Source organism: Onthophagus taurus, chromosome 6, assembly GCF_036711975.1.
Source record: "Onthophagus taurus isolate NC chromosome 6, IU_Otau_3.0, whole genome shotgun sequence".
NCBI lineage: Eukaryota > Metazoa > Arthropoda > Insecta > Coleoptera > Scarabaeidae > Onthophagus > Onthophagus taurus.
This window is the reverse complement of record NC_091971.1, coordinates 742,978-761,419: the sequence shown is the minus strand read 5'-3', so window position 1 is coordinate 761,419 and position 18,442 is coordinate 742,978. Positions and strand designations below refer to the sequence as shown.

Here is an 18,442-nt window from a genome sequence, read left to right as displayed (position 1 = left end):
TCATAAAATATAATAGTTATGTTTTTAGTTTACTACATAGTGACTTTTTCAATTTTTAGGTTACAAACATTACAAATTAAACGTCAAGCAATTAAAATTACTTGTCAAATCCAATTAACTGAAACCAATAAATGTTGTAAATTAAATTTGATTTTTATAAAAGGATTTCTAGAGCTTAGTAACACATTTGTATAATTCTCTTTAATTTTATATTAATTAACATACAACAAATTTAAAAAACAATTTATTAATTAGAAAGAACACTTCCAATTGGAGTTAAACGTAAGAAAACGGTCCCAGATGGATTAATTCGTGCCCAAATATTTTCAAAGTCGATAAGATCCACATTATTAGGTTCAAAAATATTCTAAAACATCGAATTCGTTAAATAAAAATTAAATTAATGTTAAATTAATACTACTTCAACTAGATATCCATTAGGAGAAGTTAATCCAAGTGTTTCCAATTTTTCTTCAACTCTATAAGCATGCCCATCATCTCGATAACTAACAAAAGCGACTGCATAAGTATAATAACCGTTAATAATTGGCAATATTGGTTTGGACCAAATTTCAATATCATTCTTCTGATAAATTCTTTTTCCCATTATTCCCAACGAATCTTGATTTATGGCAATTGCGTCTTTATTTAAGAGAATACTTTTAAATTCAGGTTTCACTGTGTTTAAGTCTAGAGACATTAAAAGTGGGGCTGCCATAACCGACCAGATCGCCATTTGGGATTTACTTTGATCTTCTGTTAACCCATAATTTCCAATTAATAACTAAAATTGAAAAAAGAGAAATTTGGTTTCATTCAAAGTTTATTTTTACCATGTCTGGGTCATTCCAATGACCAGGTGCTGAAAATTTACTAAATCTGTCTTGATTATCACCAAACCATTTGGTGATTGTTGTCAAACTGCTCCAAGAGTCTTGAATATCCGCCCAATTTCTCCATAAATTACAGGTTGTAGCTAAAATTTCAAAGTTAACCTAAAAAGGAAAATAAAAATTTGATGTAAATTAATCGTTTTAATTATTTTTACAGGATATCCGCCAAATTCAAAATAAGCAGGCCAACTACATGAATAAACCATAGGTCTTCCGGTTTTATTTAAATAATTAGCGAACTCAGCGTATCCAGCTTCCATATCTTCTAATTCTGAATAACACCCGTCTAATTTAACGTAATCTACACCCCATTCCGCCCAAGTTTCAGCATCCACCTCTAAATAGTTTATACTGCCTGGGTACCCACCACAAGTTAATGTCCCATAATCACCGTAAATTCCAAATTTAAGACCTAAATTATGCACCTACAATAATCAAAGTAATTTTTTTTGGTAATTTGTCAATTATATTTTTTTACATAATCTGCTAAAGCTGGAATTCCATTCGGAAATCTTTCAGGGTCTGCTTGAAGTCTACCATTTTCATCTCTTTCTTTTGATGACCAACAATCATCGATTATTATATATTCATAACCAGCGTCTAAATATCCATCTTGAACCATTAATTCAGCTTGTCTTTTTATTAAATTTTCACTTTTGTAAAATTAAAAGAATTAAAATTTAAGAACTTTGTTAAAAAATTACTTCTCACCTTATACATTCATCTGGATAACTTTTGCAATCAACAATACATCGAAACCTTTGCCAAGTCATAAACCCCATTGGTGGGGTTAAAGCTAAACCATTATCTAAATTAAAAACAGGATTTATCAAAAGAGTTAGATACAAAAAAAGTGTATCAAAAAGAATCATGGTTGTTTATATGCTTTCTTTACTTACTTTGAGTACTTGGCGTTTGAGTTTTTGAAATTTATACCATCGCCCTTATCTGTTGGTCTGGATATATTTAATTCAAGAGTTTTGGTAAATTGGATAAACAGGTTTCGATAACGATTTGTGTTGACTATTTTAAGTCAAGTATGGTCGTTTAAAGTAAGCTATTTTAAGTAGGACATCAGACAGATAAATTTTATTTGTTTAGATTTTAAAAAATTTAAAAAGTTTCAAGTGTTTTTATTCTTTTTTTAGTAATTATTTTATGAAAGATTTTCCAAATTCAACCAAAAATAAAAAAACTGGCTTCATTTACAGTTTAAGTTAGCGAAGTGTATGAGGAGGATCTTGGAAAGCCGTCGAGATGAATTGATGGGATGGATGAAGAGCGAAATAACAGAAAGGACCAAAAATATGTTTGAATTAATTAATTAAAAATTTCTTTTCATAACTAACACTTATATTGTTAAGGTTGGTACTTTGAAGAGTTATGACATGATTATTTGTCAATTTAAATGTCAAAGGTTTTATGTTAAATTAAATGTTAAAATTTGTAATTTATATGTTAATTTGGCGTAATATTTAGTTTTTCACCAGTTCTAATTGTAAATATAAAGTTTTATCGCCAATTTCTACAAAAAATTTTAGAACGTAGCCTGTGAGAAGAAACGTCAAAAATGACACGTAATCTAACCTCAAACAAAAAATAAGTATATTTGTTTAGATATTAATAAATTACAAAAAAATTGAGTGTTTAATTTAGTTTAGTGAAAAATTGATGAATTTATCAAACTTTATCAAAAACATACTTATGAATTGCCGATAAAATCAAATAAACATTTTAGATTCAACTAACACATTTTATTCAAATATTTTCAATAAAATTAATCAAATTATACATATATTTATAAAATCGATATAAAACTTATTATATTAACTACTTTATGTCTTAATTACATATCAGTCTTTAGGAATTAATTTTAAAAACACTGTTCCAGAAGGCTTGACTCTAACCACAATATTCCCTCCAGATATAACATCTACATATTCAGGGTCAAAAATATTCTAGAAAAAATATAAATTTCGAATAAAAATTAGTTGTTTTAAAAATGTATTGTTACCGTTATGTGATAACCTTTAGGATTATTAAGTCCTAAAGTTTTCATAGGCACGGAAGCAATCCGTGGATATCCATCAATTCTATTGCTAATAAATCCAATTGCCAGAGAAAACTCCCCATTAACGATTGGCATGATTGGTTTTGCCCAAACATCAATACGTTTTAAAGCGGTATAAACCAATTTGCCCATAATTCCAAGTTTGTCCTGATTTATAGCTATTGCGTCAGGGTTTAATAATATTTGGCGAAATTCCGGTTTGATCGTTCTTAAATCGACGGACATTAATAATGGGGCTGCCATAATCGACCAAATCGCCATTTGAGCTTTACTTTGATCTTCGCTTAACGCGAAATTTCCTACTAATAACTTAAAGTTGATATTTAAACAACGTTTTCATAAATCAATAATAAATTTTACCATATCAGGATCATTCCAATGTCCTGGACCTGAATATTTAGCGATTCTATCTTGATTTTCACTAAACCAATCAAGAATATTTGTTACATTGTACCAACTATCCTCGATATCATCCCAATTTCTCCACAAATTACATTTTTCGGTTAATAATGAGTAGTTTGACTAAAAAAAGAATATGTTTATTGATATCTTCACTAAATTTGGGTTTACTTTAATTCCTAGTGGTTCTTCGTAAGCGGGCCAACTACAGGAATAAACGATTGGACGTCCGGTTTGATTTAAAAGTTCTCCAAATCGAATGTATCCATCAACCAACGTTTCTGGATCGTTATAACAACCGTCTAATTTAATATAATCAACTTCCCAATCGGCGAAGGTTTGCGCATCGATTTCTAAGTGTCCGTAAATTCCAGGATAACCTGCACAGGTTTTGTATCCGGAATCTTCATAAATTCCAAACTTTAATCCTAAACTTTGGACGTAATTTGCAAGGGATTTTATTCCGCTTGGAAATCGAATTGGATCTGGTTGTAATCGATTTTCTGAATCCCTTTTATTTGACATCCAACAATCATCTACAATTATATACTCATAACCTGCTTTTAAATAACCATCCACTACCATTCGTTTTGCCATCGTTTTTATTAACTTTTCACTGCAATTTTTATTTGACTTTTCTATATAAATAAAATTATTTGATTTGTAAACCTTATACATTCCAAAGGATACTGTTCACAATCAGTAATACAACGAAATCTTTGCCAGGTCATCCATCCCATTGGAGGCGTTAAAGCTAAACCATTATCCAAAGATTCCACTTTTGTAACAACTACAATTGTAGTAATTACAAAACTAAAAAGTGTTAACATTGTGGAGGTGCAGTTTATAATGAAACGATTTTTCTTTGTTATTCTAACGGTGTTGAGTCTCTTGAATTGGATTATTCAATGCCATAAAAATGTATGTCAAGGAAAAAATGCAAATGAAACCTTTGGAACGATGAGATAATGAAATATTTACATTTTTTTTTGATTATTCATAAGTTGAGGTTATAAGCATTCTAACCTCAAACAATCAAGATTTTTTTAATTTATCTTTATTATAAGTCGATTTATTTAATAACAAAAACAGAAAAAACTGTTTACAACGATGAGATAATGAAATATTAGCTTTTTTTTTGATTATTCACAAGTTGAGGTTATAAGCATTCTAACCTCAAACTATCAAGATTTTTATAATTTAACTTTATTATAAGTCGATTTATTTAATAACAAAAACAGAAAAAATTATTTACAACGATGAGATAATGAAATAATTACTTTTTTCTTTGATTATTCATAAGTTGAGGTTATAAACATCCTAACCTCAAACAATCAAGATTTTTTTTAATTTAGTTTATTATAATTCGATTTATTTAATAATAAAAACAGAAAAAACTATTTACAACAAACATATTATTTTATTTGTATCAATTAAGTTCAGTTATCGTAACTCCTGATCTGGATGAAGGACGATTATATGTAATATATCGTGGTCGTACAGGTCTATAAGCTGAATATCGTGGATCAACCTGTAGTTGCGGTTGTTGTTGATGTTGCGGTTTAAACATATGAGCGATTAACGTGCAAAGTACCTTAAAAATATTTTCCATAAAATTAAGTATTATTTGCAAAATTGGAAGACTGGCTTTTACAAAATGTGACCAGGCGTACATAAATTTGATTAAGAATTCGCTCAAAAATTTCATCACCTCAAATAAACCTGTTACGCAAGCGACCACCAGTAAACCCAAAAAAAGGGCAGCTTCTTTTATATTTTTTGGAGTTGCTACATTTGCAAAAAAATTACGAAACGAATTTCCAATTATTTCTGTCCCTTTTTCAAATGTAACAAAGAAATTCTCGTTTTCAGCTTGAATTGTCTTAAATAACGGTTTTGGGGACGGTGTTGATAAACATTCTTCGATTTTTCTTTCGATTTTAACCACAACAATTAACTCTCCGTTTTTTTGAAATCTTACACTGCGAATTTTGAACCAATATCTCCCTAACACATTACCAGATGGTAAGTCAACCCATAAACAATAAGCATTAGGTAAACTATTTTTTCCTGGAGCTGTAATCCCTACCCACCAATTTTCTTGTGAATAAAATCTTATTATGTGTGCCAAATAATCGCGTAATTGTTCAATTAAATGACGTTCGTTATCGTCAATTGATATAACATCTCTGTAGGCGTTAATTTTTTCGACACGGTACTTTTCATGTAACGTACCTATGAAAAATCGGTGTTTAAGCAATTGCTTTCCAAGATCCAAAATTCGTCTTTCATTAACGTTAAAATCACTGTCCAAAGATGAAACCGAGGAATTTACGTCTTCTTTTGATGGAAATACCATTATTTTATAATAATTTAGACTGTTTTCTTATAATATATGAAATAATTTTGGTATTATTTCAGTTGTGGTTCGAAATTGTAAACTTTGAGTTCTGATGTACGTAATAGAAATAGGCTGCTATTAACGGATAATTATGGATTTTTACAGAATAACATGAGTTAATTAAACAAACAAAGCTTCCATCACAGAATAGCAAAATAATTATCAAAATCTGGGGAATTTATTTTTTTTGGTTATTTAATTTGACGTTTCACATTGATGTTATAACTATGGAGAAAACTTGCTTCTTCCCATCTCCTTTTAATACACAAAAGATGGTATATCGATCTTTATTTCTTCAATTCTAAGTTATATTAATTTCACCCAATAGGAATTATTAAGATGAAAAGTCTATGAATATAACAAAAACATAACCTATACAATCTTCAAGTTATTAATTTAAGCAATAATGAATTTAGAATTATTAGAATCATTTGGACAAAACTATCCGGAAGAATTCGATGGAACGTTAGACTGCCTTTCATTAGCGGTAACGTGCGCTTTCAATAAAAGGGGCACACTCTTAGCCGTAGGTTGTAATGATGGAAGAGTAGTTATTTGGGATTTTTTAACGAGAGGAATAGCGAAAATTATTTCGGCTCACGTTCACCCCGTGTGCAGCATAAGCTGGTCGAGAAATGGCCATAAAATGGCTTCGGCGTCAACTGATAACACTGTCTGTATTTGGGATGTTTTAAATGGTGAATGTGAACAAAAATATCGATTTCCTGGCCCAGTTTTGAAGGTACAATTTGAGCCAAGATCTTTAGAAAGATTATTGGTATGTCCGATGAAACATGCGGCAGTTCTCGTTGACACAAATGGGAAACACGAAGTGTTACCAATTGATGCTGATGCAGATTTAAATATTGTCGCTTCATTTGATAGGAGAGGTGATTATGTTTATACGGGTAATGGTAAAGGAAAAATTTTAATTATGGATACAAAAACCTTAGAGGTTAAAGCAAGTTTTCGTATTATTTTGGGTACTTCAAGCGCGACTGCTGTTAAAAGTATTGAATTTGCTCGCAGGGGTGATTGTTTTTTAATAAACACTGCTGATAGAGTTATTAGAGTTTATGATAGTAAAGAAGTTTTGACTTGTGGCAAAGAGGGCGAACCAGAACCTATACAAAAATTGCAAGATCTTGTTAACAAAACGATGTGGAAAAAATGTTGTTTTTCCGGCGATGGAGAATATATTTGTGCAGGTTCAGCAAGACAACACGCTTTATACATTTGGGAGAAGTCTATTGGAAACTTAGTCAAAATATTACATGGTACAAAAGGTGAATTATTACTTGATGTTTGTTGGCATCCGGTTCGTCCCATCATAACAAGTATTTCATCAGGAGTTGTTAGCGTTTGGGCACAAAATCAAGTTGAAAATTGGTCGGCTTTTGCTCCAGATTTTAAAGAACTAGATGAAAACGTTGAATACGAAGAACATGAAAGCGAATTTGATTTAAACGATGATGATAGGTCCGTTGCAAGCGGCGGTGATGCTAAAGAAGATACCGATTTGGATGTTGATGTTTGTACAATAGATCCTGTAGCTGCGTTTTGTAGTTCAGACGAGGAAAATGAAAATACACATTGTTTACAGTTCTTACCAATCGCTCCCGAAATTGAAGATCCCGAAGATAATTGGAACGCAAGCGAAAATATTTCTTCCAATAACACCCAAGGATGTGAATCACCTCCAACCAAAAAGAAAAAGTATAGATCTTATGACATTGAATTGCAAAATACTGGGGAGTCCGATATTCATCCAATGTTATTGAATCAAAAAGCTAAAGATAAACAAGGAATTGGTGTTGGAAAAAAAACGGGGGGAAGACCTAGAAATAAATAATTTTTTTTTGCTTTATATGAATTAATTTGTATTGAATTTCGTAAATCATTATATGACTTTCTAAATAATTTTAACTAAATAATTATGAAATAGATTTTTTTAACATAACCTAGCAAAAATTTTAAATGTCAACTGATGTCAACAAAGTGAGGTTATAAATTCAAAAAGTGTCGAAAAACGTGATTTTCCCGAAAAATACGATTAATATCGCAATGCACAAGCACAAAAATAGAGCATTTGGTTCTTCCGCGTTTTATCCAAAATGCCCCATTGCAAAAGTATTTTACTAATAAATTTTAACCTAACCTCAAAAAGTTAAAAAAAAACGGTGGGAAGATTTTTTTTGCTTTGAATGAATTAATTTGTATTGAATTTCGTAAATCATTATATGTCTTTCTAAATAATTTTAAATAAATGATAATTAATTATTAAATATAGATTTTTTTTGACAAACTATTAAAAATTTTAAATGTCAACAAAGTGAGGTTATAAATATCCCCAAAGTATCAAAACGTGTTTTTTCACGAAAAATACAGTTAATATCGGAATGCATAAGAAAAAATAGAGCACTTGGTCGTGGATACCTCCGAGTTTATCCAAGATCCATTGCAAAAGTATTTTACTAAAGAATTTTAACCTAACCTCAAAAAATTAAAAAAAGCTGGGGAAGATCTAGAAATCATTAATTTTTTTGCTTTATATGAATTAATTCGTATTGAATTTCGTAAATTATATGTCGTTCTAAATAATATTAAATAAATGATAAATAATTATGAAATAAAGATTTTGTTTGACATAACCTATTAAAAATTTTAAACGTCAACTTTAAAGTGTCAAAACACGTGTTTTTTCACGAAAAATACAGTTAATATCGGAATGCACAAGCAAAAAATAGATCATTTGGTCGTGGATACCTCCGCGTTTATCCAAAATGCCCCATTACAAGTAAGTTTTGAATTTAAAACAATTTACTAAAAAAATTTTAACCTAACCTCAAAAATTTTAGGAAATTGCTGAAAATTTCTACACAATTCAAGAGGTGGTGGACGAAATCACTAATAAACGGCAATTACGAAGATTATGCGTACTTCCCTATGATTTAAAAATAAAACATGTTTTTCCTGAAAATATAGTTGCGGTAACTGAATTTTCAAAGAAAACGGGGGATTATAAAAGTTTATCCGCTACTGATATTAAAGTGATGGCTCTAACTTTACAATTAGAAAAGGAGTACGAAGGTGTTGAACATGTTCGATATGATCCGGTTTATCAAAAATCTGTAAATTACATCAAAACAAAAGTTAAAGGAGAAGTTGCGGACAATTTACCTGGTTTTTACTATCCAAAACAAAAATCAAAGCATTTAGTTGAGAATGAGAATGATGAATTAAATGATGAGAATGTTCAAGATAATAATAAGATTAAAACTGATGATTTAATGAAAAATTTACATGAAAAATTTGGTAATATTGATTTAGAAACAGTCGATCAAATTTACGATACCTTAAATGAAGAAGACGATGACGTTTTAACACCTGCTGTAGAAAATGAGCCTGAAATTCAAGATTTTGATAAAAATCTCGAAGAAAATGATTGGATTACAGTTTCAAAAAATCGTAAACCAAAAAAAGAACTTTACATAACTCCAATTCAAGATGAACCAAATTCTGTTGATGAAGAAGATACCGATTCTGGTTCTGAGTATGATGATGATAACTGGATAACTCCTGAAAACGTAAAAAATGCAATTCTCCAAACAATGGGGTTAATGGGACAAGACGTTGAAGATAAACCAGTAAAAGTAGCCTGTATGACAAAAGATTTTGCAATGCAAAACGTTCTAAAACAAATGAATCTAAACGTTTCTATCCTAAATGGACAAATAATCAAACAATTAAGAACATATATTTTCCGCTGTTATTCATGTTATAAAACGACAAGCATTATGACGAACGTTTTCTGTCCGAAATGCGGTTACGCCACGTTAAAAAGAGTTTGCGTTTCCGTTGATGATGAAGGAAAACAAATTATTCATATAAATATGCGAAAACCGATTTCAAAACGTGGAAAAAAATTTAGTTTACCCACACCTCAAGGTGGAAAACACGCAAATAATCCAATTTTATCAGCGGATCAACCAGTACCCGACCAACGTCCATCAAGATTAGCACGAACTAAAACGAACGTTCTCGCTGATGATTATATAACTGGTTATTCTCCGTTTGTTACGAGAGATGTTCAATCTAGATCGGCACTTTTAGGTATTAAAAATAAACCGCAACAAATTAAACATTGGATGAGGAAAAATCCGAATGAAGCGAGAAAAAAACGAAAATAAAAATTAGTTTTACAATTTTTTATTTGTGCGATTTGAATTGTTTAAGTGATGATTTTGATGTTACACAAATAAATTGAGGTTCTTTTATAAAATAAGTAAAACTGTCTTCTGAATCTGTAAAAAACCTATTTTCTGTGTTACCCCAACTTATTGGAGCATCTTGAAAACCTGAAACATGAAGCGATATCCAAGGAATATTTTCTTGTATTTTTTGGTATCCTCTAAAATTAATAAGAAATTTTTTGGTGAAATATTTTATTTGATGCTTTTTAATTTTACCTCAAAGCTTTTAAAAATTTTAAAATTCTTGTTGAAGTAAAAAAACCTCTCCATTGAACGTACCGTACAGGACCTAAATTTTCGCAAGGTTCGGGTACTTCGTAAGTGTTAATATAATCGTTTGGTTTTCCATCGAAATCAGCATCCAAAGCAACCATCCCCAAAAATTCGCAATAATTGAAGACTTCCTCATCGTTACAACCGTTAAAATCGATTTTTGGAACCTTTGGAGACACAAAATGGCTATTTTCTTGAATAAAACAACTTTTTACTTTATATCCCAAATCTTGGATGTATTTCGCGATCGATGATGCACATATCTCTTCCTGTGGTGGTTCCCAATTCAAAATTAAATTAAAACGTAATCCCGAAAGGGCCGTTTTAACCTTTTTGTGGAATGCCGAATTCGGTTTTAAATCCAAAAGTGATACCTTTATAACTAAAATTGGAAAAGAAAACAATTTTTGGTATGTATAAATATATTTTCGTTCCTCTAAAAAATTCAAATACAATATTTAATTAATTAATAGAGAGATTAAAAAAAGATTTAAATTGAAATAATAGAACATTCCGTAAAAAGCAAAAAATATTTTTATTCTCAGCGTACAAAAATATCGTTTTATGTATTTTTTTCTTTTACCTAGTTTTACATCGAAACAGAAAACGTACAATTAATTTTTATCATTAAGTTATTATTATTATTATTTTTTTTTTTTATTTTGAGTAAAGAAATATCACAATATCTTCACAAATTAATTAATTACCGCAAAGGAACCAAAAAGATAATCACGCAATTCGAGTATAAATCGATAAGTATTAAAAGTATCGATATTAAAGGATATTAATAGTATACATATATGTAAATATATAGGTGTTTATTTAATTTGAACAACTTATACTGGGAATTTCGTATAACTCGCAATATATGAATGTAGTAATCATAGTTACCAAATTACTGTGCACTTGTAATATAGCTCAATAGTACAGGCATTGGGTGGTTTTTATTATTATTGGTCGATTAGTTTTTATAAATCTTACATCGTTTTATTAATCGACAACAACATTATTACGTCAAATGATTTAGCTAAGATTGTAAGGAAGAGGTTGAGATATTTGTGTCCTCACCAATCTTGCAATGAAGAATATGATAAAACAGTAGAAGGGCTTATTAATTTTCGAAAAGAGTAATGCAAAATGAAAAGGTATAGTTGGACGTTCAAATCATGTTGATCAAAGCAGTTAAACTTCTGTAGTCGTTGGGTTAACCTCTGTTACCTCCAGCCATGCCTCATTGTGTAACATATCCCCCTCAGTATCCTCACCAATTCATCCAACTCGATTTGCCCTGCACATTTTCGCACTCTCCTCTCCACATCCTTCCTCTGTCAACAATTGCATGAAATCTCCTTTGCAACTACTCAAAGAAATCTTGTTTATTTATTTTCTCCCGCTTCTTTCGCTTGCTACAATTATTTTTGACTGCAATCATTTGCGCCCACAAAAGAAAAGTACTGAATGAAATTTAGTTGGTACTTAACACTGACATGCACAGCCATAATTATTGCTGATCACATTTTCTTGAAAATTTATTTCTTGTGATACCCTAATTTTTGGTATTTTCGTTGCAAAACTACCCAATGACATTCATATATTGCGAGTTATATGAAATTCCCGATATATGTAAATATACAGGTGTTTATTTAATTTGAACAATTTATATAAACGTCAATAAAATTGATCTTTAAAAAATGTTTTGTAAACTTATTAAACACCTGATTTGTTTAATTATAATAATAATATAAAGATTATAAGGTTCCATTGATCACAATACAAGAGCATATAAGTATATCTCACCATCATTTCAGAATAAACCATCATTACAGTTATACCATTTAATTAGAGAGCCATTTTTAATTAATAAACTGTAATTAATCGGCTTATTCTTATTTCTTATACATTACTTATAAGTATTATCAAGGATTTTTTGTGTATTAGTTACAAGATTATTTAACTCAAAACATGTATTCAAACAATTTATGAAATTTCCTTTAAATAACGTTGTAACCAATAAAGTTATTGATAATCTTGACTACTTCTATAAATATTTTTTAAATACACTTAAATTCACAACACCAAATATTCAATAATAATATAAATCATCATTTTTTTTACTTAATATTTTAAATACACAGTATAACTTTGGCTTTTTTATCGAAAATTGATGATGTTATTCTAATGATATGACAAAAAAGGACTTGATATTTCTATTTGTTTTGGTTTACAATTTAAAAGTTATAATTTGAGCAACTACCTACTATTAAATGCTGGGTATTTTATTATTTTGCGTGAATTAAAAAAGAGCAAATTTGTTAACACATATTAAGCACCACCCATTAAGGTAATATTTAAATATCTGAAATTTAATTTCATATTAATCCATTTTTTTAAATTTTGTTAACACAAATTGTAGATTATTAAGATAACTTCAAAATTATTATTGTCACCTGTCAATTTAAAAGTCATTATATTTTGAACTGTCATATTTAATTTCTTAAGTTGGCAAAATCCAGATATTTAAAACATAACCTCAATATCACTAATTTTTTACTAATTTTTTACTAATTTTTCGAATATTAAATTAATTAATTAATAATAGGCCTTTAAATGGACAAATAGAATCTTTTTTTTAAATTAATAATAAGATAAAGTAGGTCTTATATCTAAATTAAAATTACTCGAAGCAATATTAGACCTTAAAGTTTTCAATTCATCGAAAGATAACCCTTGCCAACTCTCCAATTCGGATAAAACTTTTAAATTCGGGCAATTCTCCAATAACAAATTAACCGTTTTTAAATTCATATCGACGCTATACAAAATCCTGAGTTCTTCTAATTTTTTAAACGACCCCGCCGAAATAATCTTTACGATCGAGTTATGCGTTATCCCAGTCGAAGAACCTAAATGGACGTATTTGATATTAACGGCGTTCATTAATAAAACTTCTAGATGAATCCTAGCACAATCGACTACCCAAAATAACCGTTCGAGGTGTTTAAACGGTCTAATTATATTAATAGAATTTGACGGAACGAGTTGGTCTAAAAAATCACAATTATACAAGACTAGACTTTTTAATTGAGGGCAAAATTTGCTTAAAGCAAAAATTGCGTCTAAATCAATTTCTTCTACATGCTCTAAATGTAAGCTCGTTAAATTTTGACCTTTAATTTCCATTAGCTGTTTTAAATAATCGGTGTAAAAATTGCAAGATAATAATTTTAGGTCTTTTAGGTTATCTAAAGCTGTTAAAACGGTTAAATCGGAAAATTGTTCGTCGTGAAATAAACTAATCGATTCAATTTTTGGAAATAACTCAACGAGAAGCCTTAAATTTTCGGTTATTAAATCACGAGTTTGAAATTTTTTCAACCCTAAAGGCCTACATTTAGGATAATTCGTGTAAATGTAACGAATTACATTTCCGATTTCATCGTATCTACCGATATCTTGTAATTTTGTTAAATTAATTAGAATTTCGGCGAAGCCACCAACGGTTATTGATGTTCGATAGAGCTGTAATTCTCTTAATTCGGTACATTTTAATAAAGAAGAAACGCATCTATCGGTAACCGAACCCGAAGATGTAACATCTAAACATTGCAAATTAGGACAATTTTCTCCTATAATTTGTATGACACCGTCGGTACAATCAAAACATAAACACAAAGATTTCAAATTCTTCATATTTCCGATACCTTGTAATATAAATCGATCATGATCGCTCGTTCTCCAACCACCAGTACAAGAACCCAAATTTAAAACTTCCATTCCAGATAATTTATATAAATTTTTATAAAGCACATATCTCATTATTTTCGGCCATAACGAAAAATCAATGTGTCTTAAACGATGATTTAACACCACTTCCGTTAAACTCACGACAACATTCATTTCGGTCATAAAAGCGTTCATTGAAATGTGAGGGAAATAAGATTTTTTTGTTTTTTCGATAAGTGCTTTAACTGAATTTAAAACTTCAACGGACATCGCATCGTGTAAATAAAACGGGACGTGCGTTGATAAAACGGTAGCTAATTTATCCAGTTGTTTTTGTAATGTAGCCTGAGGTTCGCAATATACATTAATCGAGGATAAAATCGATGGGGCCAATGCTACGACCACGGAACCAACAGCACCAAGACATAATGTCTCTAATGTTGGGACTTCTTTGTGGCAAGGCATCGACTAAATTAAACAGAAAAAGATTTGTGAGAATTGTTAAATGATTAACCCATTTCCTGCCATGGTACTCAAATGAGAACTGGAGATAATTTATTTAATTTCTAATTAATTAGAAAATAAAATGAATAAGATTGTTGCAAAACACTTACTTGTCATTATTACTAATTTTAGTTTTCTTAAGTTGACAGTGTTGATTAGTTATGAAATGGTATTGAAGTTGAAGGTAATTTTTTGATAACATTTGAAACATTTTGATGAATAATTAAGGTTATCTGAGAAAGTTAGCAAGTCGCAGTAAAACGATAGTATTTACAAGAGTTTTTACAAATATATTTTTAAATTTACTCTGATAATTTGAAAATTGAACATTATAGATAGATTTTATGCCTAAGGTGAGTTAATGTGTAATGTGTAACGCTTGTTGTCTCACAAAATATACTTGAACATGATCAGTTCTTCAAAGACTTGGAAGAGGATGTAAATCTGAAGAACAACAAATTAGTGTCTTAGGATCATCTGTTATAATGCAAATGGCAAAAATGTTACAGAATGATTCTAGTTCTACTAGGTCTTGTGTTAGTTCTAGTGATAGTGGGGGTTTAGCCGTCTTGAGAGGCGTACGACTAAACCCGAATGTTTCTAGTTCTAGGTATAGTGTTATTTCTACTTTTACACTAGTACTATTATTAGAACTAGCATTATACATAGCCGTCTTAAAAGACGTGCGGATAAACCCGAATGCTTCTAGTTCTAGTGACAGTGTTTATTAGAGCTAGTTAGCATGAGATATTACTATGTTGCATATTTTTATTGAACTAAAACTAGAACTTATACAGGACCTAGAACTAGAATCTTTCTGTGAATGAACAATAATTGGTGTTTACTAGTAATAGATTTCATTTTATTATAAAATATTAGTGTGTAGCAAAAGTTTTTTGTTTTTTTATTAAGACAACCTACTGTGTAGGAGTGATTAATAGTATATTAAAATGATAAATATTGAAATGCACGAATTCAAGTTGAAAAACGAGTGGCGAAGAAACGAGTTTTTTAATGAATGAGTGCTTTAAGTCTTATGAAACGTGTTTTTTATGCTATTTTTTGTAATTCGCGTTTTTATCCTTTTTTTTAACAAAAATAAAATAAATTTTGACAATGTAGGGAAATAGGTATGCAGCAGTTGGTAACACCGTAACACTTGAAAAGAGAAATTTGAATTGACAATTAGAAACTGTCAAAACACAAAATATATTCACCTGAAAAAAATGTTTCATGTACACCTCCCAAAATAAGAGAAATTGCTCAGTGTTCAATGTCCTCATCATTGTGGACCTTGTATTCGATGCTAAGAACGTGTTTAAACATCCATAGACAAAAATTGTCACAGTGACAACTAGAAAAATTTATGACCCAATGTCACCAACTTGAACTAGTTCCATAAAATGTTACTAAAATCTCATTACAGCATCAGATGCTGTAAGGAGTCTCATTACAGCACCCGTTTGAGTACTGTTAGAGCTTTCGTTACCGTCGCGAATTACAAAAAAGTAATAAAGATTCTTATAAATAAACAACTTGGTTTTATTTAAAAAAGAATTTCTTCCCTGAAAGCCCATTAAAAAAATTTATAGGTTATGTTTACATTTATATTTATCAATTTGACATTTAATATGTCAAAAAAATGACATTGATTATTAATTTGACATTATAATGAAAATGACAAAAATATTACAGCATCCAACAGAGTACAAATTGTATTTCAATAACTTTTTTACAAGTTTTAAACTAACAGTGAAATTAAAGGAAAATGGTATAAAGGCAACTGGTACAATACATTATAATAGGATGAACAAACGTCCCATCTAAAATGATAAAGAAATAAAAAAAGAAAAGCTGTGATATGGAATGGAACAATGCTGTGAAAGTACTATCAAACCATTTATGACTGGGGCCTTTAGATGAAGTAAAAAGGTTGTCTAAATCTGAAAAGAAAGCTGCTATTGCACAATATAACCACTACATGGGTGGTGTTGATAAATTAGATTGGAATGTACAGAAATATCGCATAAAGTTGAGAGGTAAAAAATGGTATTTTGCTCTTTATAATGCATATGTTCTCTATACAATGACAAATGAAAACATACCTCTTCTAAACTTTAGGAGGCAAATTACAAGAGCATACCTCAAAAAAGAATCCTGAACATCCAAGACGACCAAGCGCGGTTATAAGCAGTAATATACCATATGAAGTATGATATGATTCTACTAGCCATGTTTTAAAGAGAACATTAGAAAGTAAACAACATAAATGAGCTTTATGTAAAACTCATGTTAGAAAACAATGCAGTAACTCCAAGAAAAAATTCCAATTGTCCATAAAAAAGTTATACCTTAAAATTTAAATTAAAAAAAAACATTGTAATAACAATTAAATGTTTTGCAACAATCTCATTTATTATACATTTATGAGACATGTACTGGTAACATATAACGTTCTCTGTAACTGCCATGGGGCTTAAATGACTACCAAAAATTGGATGTATTTTTTAAAAATATTTTTATAACAACAATCTAACATATCTACAAAGAAAAATTTGGCAGTTATTGGGTTAAAATAAAGAACGTTTTCTGTTTCAATGTAAAATGAATTGAAAATGTTATAATAAAATGTTACTATTTATAATGAAAGAGTACTTACTGTATTTGAAATGATTATTTTTTGAAAAATAAGAAACTTTTCCTTGTATCCCCAAAGACTGATAAGTTTCTTTTAAAAGGGATAAAATGAGTGTTTTATTTGGAATAATACACAAACAGTTTTGGGTATCAATATTGGTATCGATACTTAAACAGCTCAAATTTCCTTTAAAAAAGTAACATTAAAGATTTCGTTTAAGTTAATTATATAATTTTTTTACCTTGATTTACGAAAGCTTTCAAAAATTTCTCTTCGATCAATTCGCCCAAATTAAAGTCTTCAATTTGATAATATTCAGTATCTTGGGTAAGGATATCTTTAAGTTCTTGTGGGAATTTTAAACTTCCAGGAACAGTAACAGAGACCTTGAAAATAAAAGTTTATAACCTCACTTTTTTAATGGAACTTTTTTTTACCAAATGATTAAAATGGAAATCTTGAACCAAATTATCTTCGAATTTGCCACTTTCCACGCGATAATCAACGGGTGGCGGTTTGAAGTTCCACACTTCAGGACACAACATTATATCAGGTACATTAATTTCTAATTTTTTTTAGTGTCGCCGCATACAAAATATATACCGACAACACAACTTACAAAACGGTTTTATTTTCGGTTACGGATCGCGTCACTATCGGTATTTCACTATTAGAACGGGGTCTCTCTTTCACGTCTTATTTAGCCTTCAGAACTTAGTCGTAGATAGTACTGTTTAGTTTTTTTTACTGCGCAGTATTAAGAATGAAAATAAAACAATTTCATATTTACGCATGCTTAAAACATAACTTGAAATACAAACACGTGGCTTTAATAAATACAAAAATTATATATAATTTGAATTGAATCAACGAATAAATTGTTTGTAAATGAAGGTTAAATTTACGTCAAATTAATAATCAATGTCACTTTTTGACATTTAACTGTCAAATTAACAAATATAAATGTAAACATAACCTATAACATTTTTTAAGGGGCGTTTAAGAACATCAATTAAGAAATTCTTTTTTAAATAAAACCAAGTTGTTTGTTTAAAATAATCTTTATTACTTTTAATTACTCCTATAGAGTAGATTGTCTTAATAAAAGAAAAACAAAAAACGTTTACTACACAGCAATATTTTATAATAAATGAAATCTGTTACTAATAAACACCAATAATTATTGTTAATTCACAGAAAGATTCTAGTTCTATGCCTTGTGTTAGTTTTAGTAATAGTGTAAAACTAGAACTAACACTAGACCGAGAATTAGAAACATTTGGGTTT

The 18,442-nt window shown here is 29.6% G+C and overlaps 6 protein-coding genes across 8 annotated transcripts; 2 read left to right on the top strand and 4 right to left on the bottom strand.

Moving 5' to 3' along the window:
- Positions 1-228: 228 nt before the first annotated feature.
- On the bottom strand, positions 229-1,876 carry LOC111429009 (alpha-N-acetylgalactosaminidase-like). 2 transcript variants are annotated; one of them, XM_023064796.2, is made up of 7 exons: positions 1,793-1,876; positions 1,605-1,701; positions 1,372-1,546; positions 1,049-1,318; positions 834-995; positions 422-784; positions 229-367 (listed from the first exon to the last, which is right to left on the bottom strand). In XM_023064796.2, the coding sequence occupies exons 2-7, from the start codon at positions 1,673-1,675 to the stop codon at positions 248-250; spliced, it is 1,161 nt and encodes a 386-aa protein (XP_022920564.2). In that variant the 5' UTR covers positions 1,676-1,701; positions 1,793-1,876; the 3' UTR covers positions 229-247. The 2 variants fall into 2 exon arrangements, with proteins under 2 accessions (XP_022920564.2, XP_022920563.2); XM_023064795.2 differs by lacking the exon at positions 1,793-1,876 and having other exon boundaries at positions 1,605-1,782.
- A 749-nt stretch (positions 1,877-2,625) lies between these two features.
- On the bottom strand, positions 2,626-4,577 carry LOC111429010 (alpha-N-acetylgalactosaminidase-like). The gene is made up of 5 exons (XM_023064797.2): positions 4,033-4,577; positions 3,535-3,979; positions 3,325-3,486; positions 2,908-3,273; positions 2,626-2,851 (listed from the first exon to the last, which is right to left on the bottom strand). Exons 1-5 carry the CDS (start codon positions 4,191-4,193, stop codon positions 2,747-2,749), a joined length of 1,239 nt encoding a protein of 412 aa, XP_022920565.2. The 5' UTR covers positions 4,194-4,577; the 3' UTR covers positions 2,626-2,746.
- Positions 4,578-4,763: 186 nt separating this feature from the next.
- LOC111429000 (uncharacterized) lies at positions 4,764-5,952 on the bottom strand. The gene has a single exon (XM_023064784.2). It carries the CDS (start codon positions 5,720-5,722, stop codon positions 4,793-4,795), a length of 930 nt encoding a protein of 309 aa, XP_022920552.1. The 5' UTR covers positions 5,723-5,952; the 3' UTR covers positions 4,764-4,792.
- Positions 5,953-5,995: 43 nt separating this feature from the next.
- Positions 5,996-7,698, top strand: LOC111428997 (retinoblastoma binding protein 5). The gene has a single exon (XM_023064780.2). It carries the CDS (start codon positions 6,171-6,173, stop codon positions 7,614-7,616), a length of 1,446 nt encoding a protein of 481 aa, XP_022920548.1. The 5' UTR covers positions 5,996-6,170; the 3' UTR covers positions 7,617-7,698.
- Positions 7,699-8,414: 716 nt separating this feature from the next.
- Positions 8,415-10,055, top strand: LOC111429012 (RNA-binding protein NOB1). Its single transcript, XM_023064800.2, has 2 exons — positions 8,415-8,561; positions 8,623-10,055. Exons 1-2 carry the CDS (start codon positions 8,493-8,495, stop codon positions 9,952-9,954), a joined length of 1,401 nt encoding a protein of 466 aa, XP_022920568.2. The 5' UTR covers positions 8,415-8,492; the 3' UTR covers positions 9,955-10,055.
- LOC111429011 (ribonuclease P protein subunit p40-like) lies at positions 9,958-18,080 on the bottom strand. 2 transcript variants are annotated; one of them, XM_023064799.2, is made up of 5 exons: positions 17,593-18,080; positions 17,397-17,541; positions 17,177-17,341; positions 10,234-10,672; positions 9,958-10,175 (listed from the first exon to the last, which is right to left on the bottom strand). In XM_023064799.2, exons 1-5 carry the CDS (start codon positions 17,698-17,700, stop codon positions 9,974-9,976), a joined length of 1,059 nt encoding a protein of 352 aa, XP_022920567.2. In that variant the 5' UTR covers positions 17,701-18,080; the 3' UTR covers positions 9,958-9,973. The 2 variants fall into 2 exon arrangements, with proteins under 2 accessions (XP_022920567.2, XP_022920566.1); XM_023064798.2 differs by lacking the exons at positions 9,958-10,175; positions 10,234-10,672; positions 17,397-17,541; positions 17,593-18,080 and adding an exon at positions 10,807-14,481 and having other exon boundaries at positions 17,177-17,269.
- Between the last annotated feature and the right edge of the window lie 362 nt (positions 18,081-18,442).

Bases quoted from the DNA above. Each gene is read 5' to 3' on its own strand.
- LOC111429009 (XM_023064795.2), bottom strand. From the start codon at position 1,765: ATGATTCTTTTTGATACACTTTTTTTGTATCTAACTCTTTTGATAAAT. The intron at 1,547-1,604 runs GTGAGAAGTAAT...ATTTTACAAAAG, and splicing joins TATCCAGATGAATGTATAAG to TGAAAATTTAATAAAAAGAC. The intron at 368-421 runs GTAGTATTAATT...TCGATGTTTTAG, and splicing joins CTAATGGATATCTAGTTGAA to AATATTTTTGAACCTAATAA.
- LOC111429010 (XM_023064797.2), bottom strand. From the start codon at position 4,193: ATGTTAACACTTTTTAGTTTTGTAATTACTACAATTGTAGTTGTTACA. The intron at 3,274-3,324 runs GTAAAATTTATT...ATCAACTTTAAG, and splicing joins ATTGGAATGATCCTGATATG to TTATTAGTAGGAAATTTCGC. The intron at 2,852-2,907 runs GTAACAATACAT...TATTTTTTCTAG, and splicing joins CTAAAGGTTATCACATAACG to AATATTTTTGACCCTGAATA.
- LOC111429000 (XM_023064784.2), bottom strand. From the start codon at position 5,722: ATGGTATTTCCATCAAAAGAAGACGTAAATTCCTCGGTTTCATCTTTG.
- LOC111428997 (XM_023064780.2), top strand. From the start codon at position 6,171: ATGAATTTAGAATTATTAGAATCATTTGGACAAAACTATCCGGAAGAA.
- LOC111429012 (XM_023064800.2), top strand. From the start codon at position 8,493: ATGCACAAGCAAAAAATAGATCATTTGGTCGTGGATACCTCCGCGTTT. The intron at 8,562-8,622 runs GTAAGTTTTGAA...CAAAAATTTTAG, and splicing joins TCCAAAATGCCCCATTACAA to GAAATTGCTGAAAATTTCTA.
- LOC111429011 (XM_023064798.2), bottom strand. From the start codon at position 14,478: ATGCCTTGCCACAAAGAAGTCCCAACATTAGAGACATTATGTCTTGGT.